Below are 15,953 nucleotides of genomic sequence, written 5' to 3'. Positions count from 1 at the left end.
CAGTTGGAAATGTGGGAATAGGAACTGCTGAGGTGTTGAGGGCAGTGGGTCAGGAGCACAGTTCTTCTGAGTTGGAGGGGCTCCTGGAAGAGACCCAGCCCGTCCCTGACACCGCTCACTTCCTGACAGCGAGTGCATGGCTGTGCTGGTGGCACCAGTTGCCACAGCTCACATGAGCTGGAGAGTTGCAATCCACCCCAACCCAGAAGGTGTCCCCCTGAGTTGCCCTTCTGCATCTACCCCTTCCCCAGCCCTGCAGGCCACCGGGATCGCTCCTCTCCATCTCCTGTGCTGGGCTGCGGATGATTCTATCTGGCTCCCAGTTCCTCCTGACATCCCCCTTCTGCCACCCAGCCAGTGCTCCCTGTGGGTGTGGGTGGAGGCTCCTGCTGCTGGCACTGCCACACTTGCTATCCTCTGACACCCTGGTCTGCAGGGTTCACCAGGCAGACTTTTGTCTTTCTTGTCACCTCAGAAATATGGCAGTATATAAAGAAAAGAGGTTTTCTGACATGCTGCCATGGGGGACCATGAGATGGTAGACTTAAGGCTCAGGTGACACATGGGGCTTTATTTGCTTTGCTTTTTTGGCAGTGCTGGGATGGAATCCAGGGTCTCCTATGTGCTAGAAAAGGGTTAACCACTGAACCACTCCACCCGGTTCACTCTTGATCAAAATGGATTTACACTTTCATATCTCAGAACTTGTTTATCTTTCTGATTGCTGAGGGCATCTTGCCTTTCTCAGTAGCAGCTGCATTGTGAGTTTTTCCCTGTTGTGTTTTAAATCCTAAGTTATGTTAGCCCTTTGGCTAACAATGAACCTCTGGGTTGTTTCCAGCTCTCTGCCAGTATCGATGGTGCTGCAGCAAGTACCTTGCTCTGTCTCTCTCTGCCAGAGCCCTCCTCCAAGTGTTCTGAGAACAGGGTCTCAGAAGTAGCCTTCTAGCCATGTTGGGTGTGATATTCGTCTCTGCATCTTATCACCTAGACAGAAAGGCCACCACTCATCAGTGGGCTTTTCAAAACCAAAACCTAGTCTGACTCTATGCCCAGAAGCTCTGGTACCATTTAGGCTACCCTGGCCTTCAAAGGTCCAGTTCCTGTTAAGTAACCCAGGGGACTATGGGTTCCAAGCATCCCAAGGTGGGTAGAAGCCTCCAGCATTGCCTGTCCAGGCCACCGCATCTCACTATCCACTTACGAACCACCTCTGCCAAGGCATGGGAAGAGGCTGGCAGCCAGCCCTCTGCCCTACCAAGGCGGGGGGGGGGGGGGGGCCTCTTGCCAGTTGGGAGCCGCTGGTCTCAGGCCTGTCCCTCACATACCCTTTATCTAAAGCAGAGCCCTGCGCCTGTTTAGGGAACCTGCAGCACATGGAATGGGGCCTTGTCTGCCTCTCCCACGGCTCTACCCAGGGAGAGCTGACCCTGCTGCTGGCAAGGCAGGTGCGCTGGGGAGTCCTCGGGCCCCCGCTGGCCCAAGGACCCCAACCGAAAGAGCCACATGGAAAAGACAGAAGAGTGTTCTGGTTCTGTGTATCTGGGCTAATGTGTCTCCTTTTCCCAATTTTTGTGTTTTGTTTTTAATAGGAGAAAGAGCCCCAGAAAAATGAGTCTAGCAATACTTCTGAGGAGGAAAACTGTGAGAAGAAAGATCAAGTTGCACAGCAAGCCTTTGTATTTGGGCAGAACTTGAGGGACAGAGTTAAGGTATGTGATCAGTGGGGGCTGGGGATGTGGCTCAAGCGGTAGCGGCGCTCGCCTGGCGTGCGTGTGGCCCGGGTTCGATCCTCAGCACCACATACCAACAAAGATGTTGTGTGTCTGCCGATAACTAAATAAATAAATATTTTTAAAAAAAAAAAAAAGGTATGTGATCAGGGATTGAATGAGATATTGAACTACTGAGTTGATTTTTATTTATTTATTTATTTATTTATTTTTAATGACTTCATGTTCAACAAGAAAATCAGTGGACTTTCCTTTAGATTTAACCAGAATATCTGAAAATACAGAAGAGGGTGTTTATCACGGCTCCCAGGCTGAGAGGTGTTCGAGCTCATCCAGCCTGCTCCGTCCCTTTAGGTCTGAGCAAGGCAGCCCCTCTTGGAGGAAGGACATGGCAGAGGAAAGCTACTTAGTTCAGAGCAGCCAGGAACGGAGACAGAAAGGGTCTGAGACGAGGAATACCCTTTGAGGGCGCGTGCCACGGCTTCCGTCCATCCTTCAGTGGTAGTTAGTGGTGCAGCACACCTGGGCTCCATCCCCAGTACACATCCTCAGAACACTGCTGCATTAGGGCAACCTTCAGCACACACCTTTGGGGTCACTCGTGTACCAGCTATGACAAACCATCATCACCTTTTTTTTTTTTTTTAAGTATTTATTTTTTAGTTGTAATTGTACACAACACCTTTATTTTACTTATTTATTTTTATGTGGTGCTAAGGATCGAACCCGGGGCCTTGCATGTGCTAGGCAAGCGCCACTGAGCCCCAACCCCAGGCCATCACCTTATTTTTGTTGTAGTTGATACAGACTCGCTGTGTTGTTGCCCAGGCTGCCCTGAGCTCCTGGGCTCAAGTGATCCTCCCGTCTCAGCCTGGAAGTGGCTGGAACAACAGGACACAACACTGTGCATGGCCACCTTATTTTCTCAAAAAAAGGTTGGGAGCTGGACATGGTGGTACAAACATGTGATCTCAGTGACTTGGAAGGAAGGCTAAGGCAGGAGGATCCAAAGTTCAAAGGCAGCCTAGGTAACCTTGGAGCTCCCTGCTGTCCTGATGAGGTGTTTCTGTTTCCAGCTGATGAGTGAAACATAAGGAAGGCTGGAGATGTAGTTCAGTGGTGCAGCACACCTGGGCTCCATCCCCAGTACCACCAAAAAAGGATAGGTGAGAGCAGGCATCTGTCACTGGCTGCCCTCAGGTGTGTCAGTCATGTCTGGACACTCGAGTTGAGTGGGAAGCTTTGGCAGTGTCGGAGGACAGCGTCTCTGGGCCCCGTGGGCTGGAGCCCTGGGAAGCCCCGAGCTCTGCCTTTCCTAGCAGCTGGCCCAGAATGCTCTGCCACGGCTCTTCAGCAGCTCATCTGGCAAGAAGCTTCTGTAATAGCCTGAGAGGTGGCATCAGTGGCCATCTCTGGAACAAGTGTGGTGTCACAACTGGGGGTATCCCAGCATGGAATGGGTGGAGGCCAGGGATGTTGCTCAGCACCCTGAAGTGCAGTACTCAGGATGCCCACCCAGAGAATGACCCAGCCTAGTGTCCATAGCACCCAATGGGAAAGCTTGAAATAAGGAATCAAAAATTTCTGCTGAGAAGGTGCTGGATAATCTTCCTGCTGTCTGCTTGTTAACTCCCTGTCCGACAGCAGGACCAGTCCTGAAACACAGAAACTAGGTATTGACGCTGCCGTATCTTTCAGACAAAATAATGAGTCTCTTTTGCCTGTACCCACTAGGGACAGGTGAGAGACTTGAAATACACCTACACTTAGGCCATTCGGGGCTGCCTGAACTTGGCCACTGGACCTCAGGTCCAGTTCTCTGTCCCTCACATTTGGGGGTGGCTGCTTTGAAGTGGGTGGGATCAGGGTCTCACAGATGTCCAGGGCCTTGGAGTCTTGATGTCAGATCTCTCAGCATCTCCCCTGAGGGCAGCCTTGAAAGAGCCTCAGAGAGTGCTTCTATCCTGTCTATACCCAGCCCCTTGGGAGGCCCAGGGTGCAAATCTGTGCTCTGTGGTGTGGTCAGAAGTACTGGCCCCGCACCAGCTTCAGGGCAGGTGTCTGTGGCGAGGTAGAAGAGCTTCCTGAATGCTCTGTGGTCTGTTTCTCTATCTTAACCACTAAAAACAACATGTGAAATTGGTGACAGCCCCACGCTCTGCCACACATAGCGCGTGCACTCAGCAGGAGCTGACCTCAGAGCCGTGACCCACAGTGCAGAGTCCTGCAGACAGACAGCTGTAGAGCCCCAGGCCCTTCTGTCCTGATGGGGTGTTTCTGTTCACAGCTGGTGAATGAGAATACCGATGTAGCTGGCTTGGAGAGTGCCGGACAGCCCAGCTCAGACACACCAGCTGCCACCAACTACTTTCTCCAGTATATCAGTTCCAGGTAGGTCCCAGCCCAGGGCCGGTGTCAGGGCTGGCAAGAGGTGGTGGGAGAGAGCCTCAGCCACAGTGGGGCCATTCATGATCTTTCTGTCTTGGGCCTGGGGACCTTGGTGCTAGACCAGGAGCCAGCTCCGTCTTTCCCAAGGGGTGTGGAGCAGGAGGAAGCAAAAGCCATCATAGTCAAGGTGCCCCAGGCCCTCCTTTACTCCCCCTTCTGGGTGAAGCCATGGGCCAGGGTTGTCCCAAACAACGACAGACCTCCCGCAAGACCAGAGTCCGGTGTACTCATCAGGGGCATATGGAGGATACAGCCTAGCCTCAGAGTGACCCTCTCAGGTGGACCAAACGACTAGAGCAGAGCTGATAGGTCCAGTGGCAGCTTGGTCACCTCCTGTAGCCACGAGGGGCCAACCCCAATGCCCCTTAACGTGGGTGTGGCTACGTGGGGTGAAGGCTGTGGGTTGCCCTGGTTGGTGCCTGAGGTGCGACTCCCCAGAGCTTCAGAAGGAGAGGTCTCCCTGCCTGGGAGACAGGCCTGCAGAGCTAATGAGTATGGCCTTGGGATCCTCCACCAAGCAAGCTAAGGCTGGGTTTCTGCCTGGCAGTGTGCATGACTCAGGGACTCTGGGTCCCACTAGCTGCTGCCCGTCAGTAGAGGGAGAGGGGTCCAGACTGCTCCCTGCCGATGTTGGGGGGTGGTCATTCCTGTACCTGCATGTTGGTGTACGCGTGTTCACACGTGCACATTTACCTGATCACACACTCGCGGCACATCTCCTCTCCAGTTTAGAGAACACAGCCAACAGTGCCGACGCCTCCAGCAACAAGTTCGTCTTTGGCCAGAACATGAGCGAGCGTGTTTTGGTGAGCAGCCCCTCGTAGCACTCTTCTTCTTGGACCCCAAAAGCTTTAGCACCAACCCCTGATTGATAAGCATGTGGTTGTGGCTGCCATGTCTCCTACAAAATCAGGACTTTAAGTTATAAATAAAAGAGAAAGAAAGTCAGGCTCAGACTCGGCTTGACGATGGACTGGCCCTTGACTCTGGTGGCCTAAGGGGCTGACTTAGTCCTAAGTTGGTCTTCCCTTGCAGCCATGGGGCCAGACTGACAACCAGAGTGCCTTCTCCATCCCTATAAGGGCAGTCGGAATGAGTGACAGCTGTGTGAGGCTGAAGTTCTTGGCCATATGCTGCAGGCCCCCAAGTCCCACCCAGACCACAAATCTGTAGCCAGTGGGGGCAGCAGGTCTTTTGTTCCCTGTTGAAGTAGAGCCAGCCATGACTGTGGAATGAGGTCAGCCTGGGCATCCGGGCACACATCATAGCCAGGACACTTGGGTATATGAAAAGGCCATTTTCTGTTCCACAGAGCCCAGCTGGCATGGGAGAGGGTTCTAGAGCACTGTTCCTCCTGCCTCTATTCTTTCTCTTCCCAATTGAACGGCCACAGCCAGTTGTGACTGTGGGGAAGGCTCTGTTCTGGCCCGTCGTCGTTCTTTCCAGCTCTGTGTGGTTTGTGGCAAGTTGTCCCCACGTCAGTACTGCCCTTTTCCTGCACAACCGTCTGTTCGCAGACTCACTTCACAGGTTGGTGTGCAGACACAGATGAATGGCACAGCCCGTGTTGGCAGTCTGCTGGTGGTGCTAGGAGAGACCGTGTTCCCAGGGCTCTGGGGCAGCTCTCGGGTGTTCACGTGTGACATTCAGGGTGGCCCGTTAGGACTGGCCCCACATGGTGCTGGGGAGCATCACGCAGAGTCAGGGGCCCAGCTAAGAAGGGTCTGGCACTGCCCTCCCCACCAGGGCTTTCTCCCCTCCTGGGTTTGCCAGCAGCACCACGTAGCCATTCTCCTTTTGTGTCCCTGCAGAGTTTCCCCAAGTTAAACGAGGTCAGCTCAGATGCCAGCAGGGAAAGCGCAGCTGCCGGGTCTGGATCTGAGTCGTCTTCCCAGGAGGCCACCCCTGAGAAAGGTACATCCTAGTCCCGCAGGTCGGCTTGGGGTGACCAGTGACAAGGGACACTGTATCTCTGCATCCCATGGGGGAGGACTGCAGGGCCTGTCTTCCCCAGCGGTGGAGACCAGTTAGGAACAGTCTGAGAGCTGTGGCTGTGACCACAGCACTCTGTGCTTCAGCTGGAGGCAGCTGTGCACCTTGAGGGGCGTGGGGGCCCCGGGCGCGCCGCTGTGCCAGGTGCTCTGAAGCAGGCCAGGAAGGATCTCCTGCATCCTCTCTCAAGAGCCCCACTGTCCTGTCCTCTGAGGAATGAGAACATTTCACATGTAGTGGCTATAGATGGTTTTCCCACAAGGTCCCCTCCAGGCAGTGCGTCTGGCCTGCTAGGGGTGGCCGGCCTCCCCAGGGCAGACCAGTACTTTTGAACCACTGGGAGGCATCCCCTCACCCCTTTCCGAATACATAGTCAATCTTGTTTAGCTAATAACATTACAGAGTCCCTGGTCGAGTCAGCGGCTGCCTACACCAAGGCCACAGCGCGGAAGTGTTTGTTGGAGAAAGTGGAAGTGATCACTGGGGAGGAGGCAGAAAGCAACGTGCTACAGGTGAGGGCTGCAGGGACTGGCAGGCACAGGCGTGGGGCGGTATCTTTCACAGTGGTCACAGGCCCGTTGAGCTTACACTGCCTGCCAGGCACTTCTCATGCTGACTCTTTGAGGCAGCTCACGGATGAGACTGTCCTAGCACCTCCTCTCCTCACCCATACTGAACAGCTGAATTACTTGTCACACTGGCGCCCCACGTAGTCCTGGCGGGGTGGGGGTTGGGTATGGCCAGAGCCTGGGCGCCCTTCCTGAGGTACCCCCTTGGTGTGCTGCATACCGCCCTCGGCCGTCCCTCCCTCCACACGGATGTGCGTGTGTCCGCCAGCGTCGTGGAGTGCCGCGGGCTTCTGTTGGCACTGCTTTTCCACCCGACATTCTTTCTTTCATCTGCTCATGACGGGGTCACTGACGTGGGGGGGGGAGTCCGCATTTTTTTCCTCTGAAGGGCTACATGAGGTTTCTGCCGTGTGTTTTTCTCCTGTTAACACATGTGAGAGCTTTGTGGAGGGATGGCGCACATCTATAGAAGGTGCCCTTTACAGCGCAGGGGTCGTCAGTGCATGCACAGAGTTGCACAACCGTCACTACAAATGAAAACGTAAAACGTTTTCATCCCCTAAATAGAAGCCTCATTTCCCTGAGCAGTCATCCCTTGCCCACCCCAGCCTCTTGACAAGCACAAATCCATTTCCTGTATGTGGATTTGCCCTTTTGGACAGTTCCTGTCAGTGGAGTCGTGTGCTCGGTGACCTGTTGTGCTGTCTCCTCGCTGAGCTTGTTTCAGGCTCATCCTTGCCTTAGCGTGTCAGAGCCTGGTTCCTTTGCACAGCTGAGAAATTCTCCAGTGTATGCTGGGACCACACTTGCCTGTCCGTTCACCAGTTGATACTCAGTGAGCTTTCACATGGGGACACCTGGGCATGGAATTGCTGGGCCAAGTGGACACTTAGTGTTTAGCATTTTGAGGAACGCAGAGGGAGTGCTGTTCTTCCACAGCAGCTACCCCACGGCACTCCCCTCCTGCAGCGGCTGACAGTCTCTGGTTCTGGCCATCCTGGTTGGGTGGGAGGGGGTATCTTTGTAGTTTCTTTTGTTTCTAAAATCTTTTTTTTTTTTTTTTAATATCTCTTTATACTACTGTTTGACTTGATCTAGTTTAAGGGAAGGATAAAAAAACTGGGCAAGGCTGGGCACAATGGCTGTAAATTCCTGTAAACCCAGAAGAAGCTCAGGAGGCTGAGGCAGGAAGATCGCGAGTTCAAAGCCAGCCTCATCACGTTATGAGGCGCTAAGCAACTCGGTGAGATCCTGTCTCTAATAAAATGCAAAATAGGGCTGGGGATGTGGCTCAGTGGTCGGGTGCCCCTGAGTTCAATCCCTGGTACCAAAAAAAAAAAAACTGGGCAAGGACCTGCCATGGCCCTGTGTCATAGTTTGCTGGCCCTGGTAATCCAGGTAACCTAGACAGAGACAGGGTGTGCACGACAGTGAGCTGATAGGGCCCTGCTCACCAAGGGCCATGTGTATTCCAGACCCAGTGCAAGCTGTTTGTCTTTGACAAGACCTCACAGTCCTGGGTGGAGCGAGGCCGGGGGCTGCTCAGGCTCAACGACATGGCATCGACCGACGATGGGACACTGCAGTCCCGACTTGGTGAGCTGCCGAGGGAGGGGCTGCCAGGCCTCCTGAAGGTGGGCATGGCAGGGTCCCTATGGAGAGAAAGGGCTTGGGGTTGTTCCAAGATCAGACAAGAAGTGCCTTTCCAAAAGGAGTGAAGGGGAAACCTGACCTGGCCTAGGAATGGAAGACCAGTCGAGACGGGACAGTGTGGCCCCAGCACGCCCAGTCAGCCTGCCAGCTGGGCACCCTCAAAACAGGCCTGACCCAGTGACTCTAGCTGCCAGCCCTTCTAAGACTTTTCCCTAGTGTTGAAATATTTAGCAATTATTAAATTTACTTTCACTGATAACATAGCAATTTTGTGGTAGAAAGGAGAAAGAAGAAATACAGCATTAATTATTTCTTTTTAAAGAGAGAAGTCTCTGCTCGTAACGTATTGATTCCTCCTGTTTCGTGGTCCTTTTTTAAGGAAATAGGGCAATTTTATATCCTGCTTGTTTCACTTACTATTTGTGAGCATTTTCCAATAGCATTAAATTTCCCTTTAAAATAAAGATTCTCCAGCCAGGCGCAGTGGCCCACGCCTGTAATCCTGGTGGCTCAGGAGGCTGAGGCAGGAGGATGGTGAATTCAAAGCCAGCCTCAACAACAGCGAGGTGCTAAACAACTCAGGGAGACCCTGTCTCTAAATAAAAAAGAGAATAGGGCTGGGATATGGCTCAGTGGTCAAGTGCCTCTGAGTTCAATCCCTGATACCCCCCAAAATAAGTAAAGATTATCAGCTGGACACAGTGGTCATCCCTGTCATGCCAGCTATTCAGGAGGCTGAAGCAGGAGTATTGCAACTTCTGGGTTAGTCTGGGCAACTTAGTGAGGCTCTGTCTCAAAATCAAATTTTAAAAGGGCTGGGGATGTAGCTCAGTAATAAAGCACTTGCCTGGCATGCATGAAGCCCTGGGTTCCATCCCCAGTACTGCAAAAAAATAAATAAATAACAATTGGTTTTGAAAACTTCTATGTGAACATTCTATTGGCAATTACTATATTTAGTCTCTGTTTATTTAGCTTCTTTTTTTTTTTTTTTTTAATATGGTGCTGGGGATTGAACACAGTGCCTCATGCATGCTAGGCCAAGTGCTCTACCACTGAACCACAACCCTAGCCCCCTATTTAATCCCTGACAGACATTTAGGTTGTTTCAGTTTTTTGTAAACTATCATAGATAACAAGACGGGGCCATCTTAATACATGAATTTTATTTCCATAAGTAAACTTGTTATAAAAATGAATATGTGCACATACTGGTGAAAGCTGTGTACGTGTGTGTCTGTGTTTAAAAGCACATGCTCATCTTTTCTCATCTTCTCTAATCAAAGTATTTTTTGCCCCCCCCCCTTTTTTTTCATGTGGCTTTCTGGCCCAAGGTAGCTCACATTCCCCTTAAGCGTTGTTTTACACAGTTCAATTCAGAAACATCCCTGAGGTCAGAGCAGAGATGAGAATCATCCTGCTAAGTTGCCAAGGCTTGCAAAGTTGCCCGTGCTGGCTTCGAGATTGTGGTCCTCCTGCCTCAGTCTCCTGAGTCACTGGAATTAACAGGTGTGTGCTGCCACACCAAGCTTCAATTGACTTTTACTATTTTCTTATGGAAGCATTCAAATGTGTGAGCAGAGTGTGCATGGTGCATGGTGGGGTTCCCCAGCTGTTGTCAGCACATGCAGCCAGCCCACTGCCATGGATCCCTCCCCTGATTACCAAGCACCACCCTCGGCACCCTGTCCTTTCCCCAGCCCCCATGTTTGAGGCAGGTACCTGGCCCAGGAATGTGAGCACAGGGAGATCTAGCTGAGAGGGCCCCTGGCAGAGGTGACAGCCTAGCCCTCCAGTGGGCAGAGCTGAGCCAGCAGGAAGATGAGACTTAGCCATATCCATGCCATGGACACAGGCCAGGTGAATGGGCCCTGGCAGTGTGGGCAGCATCCAGAGAGACAAGGCCTGCCCTTCCCTCCACAGCACGCTGCCCTCCGTCCTGGCTTCCTTTTGGTGGATGCTCTAAGCAGTCATCTTACTTCCTCTTTTTCCTAAGAAAACCAGAGGATAGGGGCCAGGACTTGGCCCAAGAGTGGGGATGGTCAAGAGGGCCCCAGCTTCCCTCTCAGCATGTGCAGCCCTCACCTCCTGCAGCCCGTCTCCTGCCCTCTCCGATCCCCCATTTCCCTAAGGGAATGGCTGTCCTGGCACTTGCCTGTGTGGACCAAACAGAACTCTCACAAAGCCGGATGTGGCCTCCAGCCACTGGCCTGCCACACCAGTCTGTGCAGCCACCGATCCACCAGGGTCCTGCAGGAGCTGGGCTGGAGAATTGCTGGCTGGCCAAGTTGGATTCTCTTTCAGGTTGTTGCCTCTGGTGGTGGTGGGGTGGGGGCCAGGCTGAGTGGCCTTGTTGGTTACAGTGATGCGGACCCAGGGCAGCCTGAGGCTGATCCTCAACACCAAGCTGTGGGCCCAGATGCAGATGGACAAGGCCAGCGAGAAGAGCATCCGCATCACCGCCATGGATACTGAGGACCAGGGTGTGAAGGTCTTCCTGATCTCGGTGAGCCACCCTTGGGCAGGCTGCTGGACTCAGAAAGAAGGCTGTACCCCATAGCTCACCCACCACGCGGGGTTCCTTGACATGCTGGGCACCACTTGCCTGGACTCTGGGAGGTAGACTCCTGTGGGTGTCACCCAGACCTGTGTTCTAGCTGTGGAGATGGGGTGTGCCCTGAGGTCAGCACACCCAGAAGGAAGCCTCACCCTCTGTTTCCTTCTCCCTGTCTCCCCCTTAGGGGCTGGCCAAGGTCAGAGGTGTGCTTAGGACAAACAACCCTGCTTGTTGGTCACCCCATCCTGTGTCATGTGAACGGATGACACATGTGTCCCCAATCTTGACCTCTGTGTCCTGGCCCCAGTATCCTCCCAGCCACCTAGGGGTGGGGATGGCCTTATGGATGTGACCGGTTGGCAAGCCAGGTCCCCTGTGAGTAGGACACCTCCCACCCCCATCCCCAGCAGGATGGGTCCCAGGCCCTCACAACCCCCTGCCTCCCCAGGCCAGCTCCAAGGACACAGGCCAGCTGTACGCTGCCCTGCACCACCGCATCCTGGCCCTTCGCAGCCGTGTGGAGCAGGAACAAGAGGCCAAGATGCCCGCCCCTGAGCCTGGGGCCGCCCCATCCCACGAGGAGGACGACAGTGATGATGATGTGCTGGCTCCCTCGGGGGCTGCCGGGGCCGGTGAGCCAGGCACTGCCTGCCCAGGAGGGGCCCAGAGCTGACCTCCCGGCCCAAGCGGGCCGAGCCAGAACTGGCCCCAAGGTGACGATGCTCTTCCCGCAGGCGCAGGTGAGGAAGGTGACGGGCAGACGCCTGGGAGCACATAGCAGCCGGCGCACAGGAGGCTGCTGCTTGGTCGTCTGTCTGCCACCCGCCCCCTCCCCGCAGGCAGCGGCACCATGGGCGGAGCCACACCCACTGGGTTGACCACAGTCTGGATCTGCGTCCGTTGGAAAGCAGACTCACTCGGGAGCTGCCTGGATGTGGTTTGGGACATGAGACCTCATCATATTGATGAGCAAAAAAAAGAACGTTCCTCCCTGCCCCTCCTCTGAAATGGCACATTAAGACTTGTCACAGCTTCTCACTGGGACTGGGAGACCTGGTTTCTTCACCCTGCGTGTCGCAGCCTCTGGGTGCAGCAAGGGCCTCTGGGCCCCTGCCACCGCACCCTCCCTCCTGCATGGGTGGCACCTGCCTGGAGCCAGCACTGGGCCTGGGTGCTCTGTGTGGCTCATTGTCTCCCATATTCTGATTTGATGGGTTTATATTTTACAATTTTTTTTTTTAATTTCCAAAGGCTCTGTTTTCAGTTCTGGGATTGAGTTGCTCTCTTGCGCTGAGCAGGCACAGCTGCTTGAGGGCTTGTTCTTGTGGTCCTGGCCTCTGAGCCGGGGTCAGTAGGCCCCCACTCTGCCCACCTGGGTTCCTGTAAGCTGAGTCACAGGGCGGTGGGGTGTCCGCTTCCATCTGGCCTAGGTCTGGAGATGCCTATCTAAAAAAAGGCCACGGAGCCTGGGAGGGGCCCCAGGGACCCCTAGTAGCCTCTTCCCCGTCCACATCATGTGATCCATCTGTCCTCGGGCACCTGGCGCCAGCCTGCTTCCTGCTGTGGGCCACTCCTTGCACAGCCCTGGACATCATACCCTCACCACGGGCTGGGACCTCTGGGAGAGGCAGCGGGGCCCTAGCTAGCCATGGGGACCAGGTCCCAGACAGTACACTGTCCCCATGCACGCAGCATACAGGAGTGGGTGCCTGGGTACCACCCGTAGGGCAGCCCATAGAGGAGGTGAATCTTTTGCACAAGGCTCCTCAGGACTTTAGGGGAAATCCCCCAGCCCTGCCCCCCCCCCGGGGGGGGGGTGAAGAGGAGGCCCCGATTTGCAGCTGTGCCACCCACACCTCCAGGGGCAGCCAGAAACCCCAGGGCCAGGGTGGCTCCATGGGTCTGCACTGCCCAGCCCCCTGCAAGCCTGAGCCAGGGGAGACACCAGAGGCCTGCCCAGGAGATCTGGTCACACTTCTCTGCTTTACGCCTTAGCCAACTAGTGACAAGGAAAACCAGACAATGCCCATGTGTTTTTGAACATTTATGTAAGATTGTCATATGAAATGTATTTGGGAACTACATTAAAACTTTTAACTAAAACCCCAGCCTCCTGCATGCCCCAGGGGCCTCAGGAAGCCAGACAGCCCAGCCAGGAACAGCTTCCGCCGCACAGGAGAGGTGCCCAAGTAGCCTGGCTGCCCGAGCACCCCTGCCCTGCCTCGCACTCCACACCTGGGCAGGAGTCCAAACCGCCTCCCAAGACTGGCCTCCATGCGGAGCCTCCACTCGGACCTGCTGTTTGCTTCCCCCTCAGGGGTCACCTGGCTCTCTACGGGATCCACAGGGGAGGGAGTGGGGGTACCTGCAGTGACTGGGGCCATGGTCAACAAGCGGCCCTGGGGTCCAGAGCCAGTGACCTTCGGAACTTTTGTCCCACGTCTACCTGGTGGCCCAGCAGGAGGCCTGGTCCCACCAATTCCTCAGGCTCAGTTCTTGTGGATTCCACACCCACTCAAATCCCACTCGTGTCCCTGCTGGGGCTGTCTGTGAAGGGGCCCCGGCTCAAGCCGGTGGGAGGGGTCCTCAGCTATGGGCACCAGCTGAGCGAGGGCAGTCTTCTCACAGCTGCCACGCCCTGGTCATCATGGCCACAAACTCCTCATCTGTGTCCACGGAGGCGCTGAGGCCACTGTAGTAGTCCTGAAATTCTGCCAGCGTGACCTGTGGGCAGACAGGCTGTGACTGGGGGGCCAAGGCTGGACACCACCTTGGGGGGAGGAGAGCCCTGCATGGGCATCCACCCACCTGCCCGTCCTTCTCGGAGGAGTCGAAGGTGTCCAGGAAGCAGCGGAGCACATCGTCCTCCCGCCACTCCCCACTCTGCACCTTGGGGTGGGCACGACCACTGTACACTCCACGGAGGTCGTCCACAGTCACCACGCCATCCCCGCTGCGGTCCAGCTTGGCAAAGGCAGCTGCAATGACTGCCTCCCGGGCCTGGGACATGGGGGGCTGGGGGAGGGGGTGGTGGTGACTGGAGGCAGAGGGTAGGGTGTCCCCAGCACACACACCCCCCAAGATTGTCAGGACAGGATGTCACCCCTGATGGGCGCTTCCTGATAGCAATCCTTAGGGGTGAGTCAGCCTCGCTGACTCTCTGTCCTTGGATACCCAGAAGTGGGCCTCACCCTCAGGGCCCGCAGAAACTCCTCCAGGTCCAGTGTCCCGCTGCCATCACGGTCCCAGCGCTTGCACACACCCTCTGCTTCGGCCTCATCCAGCAACATACCCAATTCTGCCAGGCCCTGCCGGAGCTCCCTGGCATCCAGCGCTCGGCTCCCATCCTGGTCCAGGCGATGGAAAAACCTGGGGGTGGGGGGTGGTTATGGTTAGATGGCAGCCAACCCCAGGGCTGGATGGAGTCTGGAAGGTTTGCAGAAGACCCCGTCACCTGGCCAAGCTCCGGATGCCCGAGACCCCTCGGGACAGGCACTGTGCCCGCAGCCTCTCCACAGTGGCATCCACGGCATCCATTCTGGGTTGGATCTGTGGGCACTTGGGACTTCCCACCCAGCTAGCCAGGCACAGGCTTCAAGCTGCCAACCAACCCACACTTGCTTGGCTGGCCTGTGTCTGTCCCCAAGTCCTGCTGACTTTGCTCTGTGTTAGGTCTGCGTCCTGCCTGGCAAGACCCGTTGCTAAGGGTGGTGGCTCTGGAGACTGGGAGGGGCCCAGCTGTTAACTCTCCACGTGCTGAGGCTGATGGCGGTGCTGAGAGATCTGCTCACTCACTCGCAGCCCCATGAGGTCCAGGCCTGGGCTACAGCCAGGCCTAGACAAGCGGGGACTCTTGCTGGTCACAGGGAAGAGAGAGAGGCTACAGCCCAGGGGAATAGGCAGTCCTGGGCAGAGAGAAGACCTGATTGCTGTGTGGCCCCGGGCAGGTCCCTTTCCCTCTCAGGGATTTACTGGGCAGCTCAGCCAAAGCAAAGCCAGGGTTGATGAAACTGCTAAGAGATTAAAGTTCAAAAGAACTCAAGGTCCTGGGGCCAATAGGAGGTCTTCAGAGTCGGTGAATGCTGAGCTGAGAGCGAATTTTTAGAGATGTCACCACATTGTGACAAAGCTGTTTCTGGTAGATTTATGAACCAGTTACAGTATTTTGTCATTACAGATCTCTTTGTGGGTTGCTTTTTGGTCCTCAAACCAAACCTCTCCTTTTGGACCAAATGGAGAAGTGACCCTGGACTCTGCCAAGCTAGAGGCCTTCTATGGGTCATAAATGCCAGCTGAGGTGACAGGACCTCCTGGGACTGAAGGCACGGGGACCTGCCACCTGCACGGACCAGGGCATCGGAGGAGAATTTCCAAAACAGAGCCACCTCTCACATTCCATCATGCCATACTGCTGGAAGTGACCCCAGGGCAAAGAAACAACCCAGATTACAAGTCACCCTGTGCCATGACTTGGTGGTTGACAAGAAACTTAAGTGACATCTCACTGCACAAATTCGGAAGGCTACTGCAGCCCAAAATTTTTTTTTTTTTTTTAAAGAGAGAGTGAGAGAGAGAGAGAGAGAATTTTTAATATTTATTTTTTTTTTTAGTTCTCGGCAGACACAACATCTTTGTTTGTATGTGGTGCTGAGGATCGAACCCGGGCCGCACGCATGCGAGGCGAGCGCACTACCGCTTGAGCCACATCCCCAGCCCCAGCCCAAAATTCTTGAGTGGGCAGAAATTAATTTATTTTAAATGAGTGTTACATGCCGCAATTTTCTTCTGAAAAAAATGAAAATATAATCAATTTTATAATTGTTTTAGGTTTTTTATTTTTGCATTGGGGGTGGAATACAGGGTCCCCCACAAGCTAGGTATATGCTGGACTACGCCCCCGGAAATTTTCACTTTTTTAAAAACACGATGCCAGGCTGGGAGTGCAGCTCAGTGCCGGAGCCCTTGCCCAGCCCCGCAGAAAATAAAGAATTCCAGCAACCT

At 54.6% G+C, this 15,953-nt stretch overlaps 2 protein-coding genes across 15 annotated transcripts in view; one reads left to right on the top strand and one right to left on the bottom strand.

The window, feature by feature from the left end:
- The window catches only part of RANBP3 (RAN binding protein 3), a 55,027-nt gene extending 43,040 nt beyond the window's left edge, over window positions 1–11,987 (top strand). For 10 of the 13 annotated variants that reach the window (XM_081285796.1, XM_081285803.1, XM_081285805.1 and 7 more), the window contains 9 exons: window positions 1,593–1,712; window positions 4,021–4,124; window positions 4,909–4,987; window positions 5,993–6,095; window positions 6,561–6,685; window positions 8,218–8,338; window positions 10,759–10,901; window positions 11,401–11,584; window positions 11,687–11,987. In XM_081285796.1, the coding sequence (XP_081141922.1) occupies window positions 1,593–1,712; window positions 4,021–4,124; window positions 4,909–4,987; window positions 5,993–6,095; window positions 6,561–6,685; window positions 8,218–8,338; window positions 10,759–10,901; window positions 11,401–11,584; window positions 11,687–11,730 (1,023 nt within the window). In that variant the 3' untranslated portion in view covers window positions 11,731–11,987. The remainder of the gene's footprint in view (window positions 1–1,592; window positions 1,713–4,020; window positions 4,125–4,908; window positions 4,988–5,992; window positions 6,096–6,560; window positions 6,686–8,217; window positions 8,339–10,758; window positions 10,902–11,400; window positions 11,585–11,686) is intronic. The other 3 variants (XM_081285801.1, XM_081285807.1, XM_081285799.1) reach the window with 1 other exon arrangement.
- A 140-nt stretch (window positions 11,988–12,127) lies between these two features.
- Window positions 12,128–15,445, bottom strand: CAPS (calcyphosine). 2 transcript variants are annotated; one of them, XM_081285809.1, is made up of 4 exons: window positions 14,407–15,417; window positions 14,144–14,321; window positions 13,761–13,967; window positions 12,128–13,676 (listed from the first exon to the last, which is right to left on the bottom strand). In XM_081285809.1, exons 1-4 carry the CDS (start codon window positions 14,487–14,489, stop codon window positions 13,575–13,577), a joined length of 570 nt encoding a protein of 189 aa, XP_081141935.1. In that variant the 5' UTR covers window positions 14,490–15,417; the 3' UTR covers window positions 12,128–13,574. The 2 variants fall into 2 exon arrangements, with proteins under 2 accessions (XP_081141935.1, XP_081141934.1); XM_081285808.1 differs by having other exon boundaries at window positions 12,128–13,967; window positions 14,407–15,445.
- Window positions 15,446–15,953: the final 508 nt, after the last annotated feature.

The sequence above is a fragment of the Spermophilus citellus genome, assembly GCF_964194105.1.
Source record: "Spermophilus citellus genome assembly, chromosome: 3".
Classification (NCBI taxonomy): domain Eukaryota; kingdom Metazoa; phylum Chordata; class Mammalia; order Rodentia; family Sciuridae; genus Spermophilus; species Spermophilus citellus.
This window is presented reverse-complemented; position numbering and strand designations above follow the sequence as displayed.

What these genes read in the sequence shown, in the direction of transcription:
- CAPS (XM_081285808.1), bottom strand. Translation starts at nt 14,489, where the DNA reads ATGGATGCCGTGGATGCCACTGTGGAGAGGCTGCGGGCACAGTGCCTG. An exon ending in GGCATCCGGAGCTTGGCCAG is followed by an intron (nt 14,322 to 14,406) that starts GTGACGGGGTCT and finishes CCCCACCCCCAG; the next exon opens with GTTTTTCCATCGCCTGGACC. An exon ending in AGTTTCTGCGGGCCCTGAGG is followed by an intron (nt 13,968 to 14,143) that starts GTGAGGCCCACT and finishes CCCCTCCCCCAG; the next exon opens with CCCCCCATGTCCCAGGCCCG.